The 1,525-nt window shown below is 46.7% G+C and overlaps 1 protein-coding gene across 1 annotated transcript; it reads left to right on the forward strand.

Annotated features, from left to right (window-relative positions):
* Positions 1-61: 61 nt before the first annotated feature.
* Positions 62-1,413, forward strand: LOC108764843 (uncharacterized; the record flags this gene model as incomplete). The annotated part of the gene is made up of 1 exon (XM_018513268.1): positions 62-1,413. A coding segment is annotated over one exon (1,352 nt), but the record flags the coding sequence as incomplete, so codon positions are not given.
* Between the last annotated feature and the right edge of the window lie 112 nt (positions 1,414-1,525).

Consider the following 1,525-nt stretch of genomic DNA (forward strand, 5'->3'; position numbering starts at 1 on the left):
CATTTCTCGCGATCCGAACGTTACATAAGCTGGCTGACGATGAAGGTCAGGCGTTTCCTAGGGCTTCCAAGGTCATTAAAGAGCATCTCTATGTAGATGATTTAATATCCGGGGCTAACACCATCGACGAAGCTCGAGCCATCCGTGATGAAGTGATCGCGTTGCTCGCCCAGGGTGGTTTTGCTATTAGGCAATGGGCTTCCAATGAAAAGCACGTCATCGGTGATCTTGCTCCTAGCGCGCTACACGCGGGACTTACGTTCGATGGGGATCACTCCTTGAAAACTCTGGGAGTGATGTGGTGTGCGCGAGACGATGAGATACGCTATTCTGTTCGATCGGTTGAAATCACCAAACAGTTAACGAAACGACGTATATTGTCGGAAATCGCGAAGATCTACGATCCGCTGGGACTGTTAGGCCCTGTTGTTTTTTACGCTAAAAAATTAATGCAGGACGTGTGGCGATGTCAACTTGATTGGGATGAATCCGTTCCACAGAGCGTACACACAGCGTGGTTAGAGTTCGTTCAGCAGCTTGAAACAATAGACCAAATCTCTTTTAATCGTAAATTATTCAATGAAGATTGCGGAGATATTCAGTTCCACGGATTCTGCGATGCCAGTGGTAGCGGATACGGTGCATGCATTTACGTGCGCTCCACAGGGAAGAGCCGGAACACGGTTAGATTGTTATGCGCTAAGTCTCGGGTTGCGCCGTTAAAAGAACTTACTATCCCGCGTCTCGAACTTTGCGGCGCGTTGTTGTTGGCTCGCTTATATCGGGAAGTGGACGGCATATTGAATATCGGGACTAGCAGAATGAGTTTCTGGTGCGACTCCACAGTCGTGTTGCATTGGTTAAAGACGCCACCCCATCTGCTCAACATCTTCGTGGCAAATCGCGTCGCGGAAATTCAGGAATCCACAAATCTAACTAAATGGCGACATGTCAGATCGCAAGACAACCCCGCTGATGCGATATCTAGAGGTCAATTAGCGCACGCGTTTATACGAAATCGAACTTGGTTTACAGGACCATCTTGGTTAAGCGAAGGCGAAAACGAATGGCCTGACGTGTTCGTGCAAATTAACGAAGCAACCGTTACGCGGACGAACGAGGTTCCTGAGCTGAGAAAGAATGTTTGTTTGTTAATATCCAATGAGCCCGAAATAATTGAAAAATTTTCCTCGTATTCTAAACTCTTAAGAGTCGTGGCATATTGTCTGCGCGTTCGCCCGGCCAACATGCGCAAGGGGTCATTGTGCTCAGAGGAAATAGACGAGGCTGAAAAACGGATATTAAAAATCATTCAGAATACTCGATTTTCCGCCGAAATTAAAATCTTGCGAGATAAAAATTCTACGATCAGAGGCAAATTAGCTAATCTGAGTCCGTTCATAGACGATCACGGTTTGATTCGTGTCGGTGGGCGACTCCAAAATTCAGGCGTAACATTTTCAAAAAAACATCCCATTCTATTGCCAAGTCGACACGGTCTAACTGACCGTATTATTCGCGAGAC

Source organism: Trachymyrmex cornetzi, unplaced genomic scaffold (assembly GCF_001594075.2).
Source record: "Trachymyrmex cornetzi isolate Tcor2-1 unplaced genomic scaffold, Tcor1.1 C3908527, whole genome shotgun sequence".
Classification (NCBI taxonomy): Eukaryota; Metazoa; Arthropoda; class Insecta; order Hymenoptera; family Formicidae; genus Trachymyrmex; species Trachymyrmex cornetzi.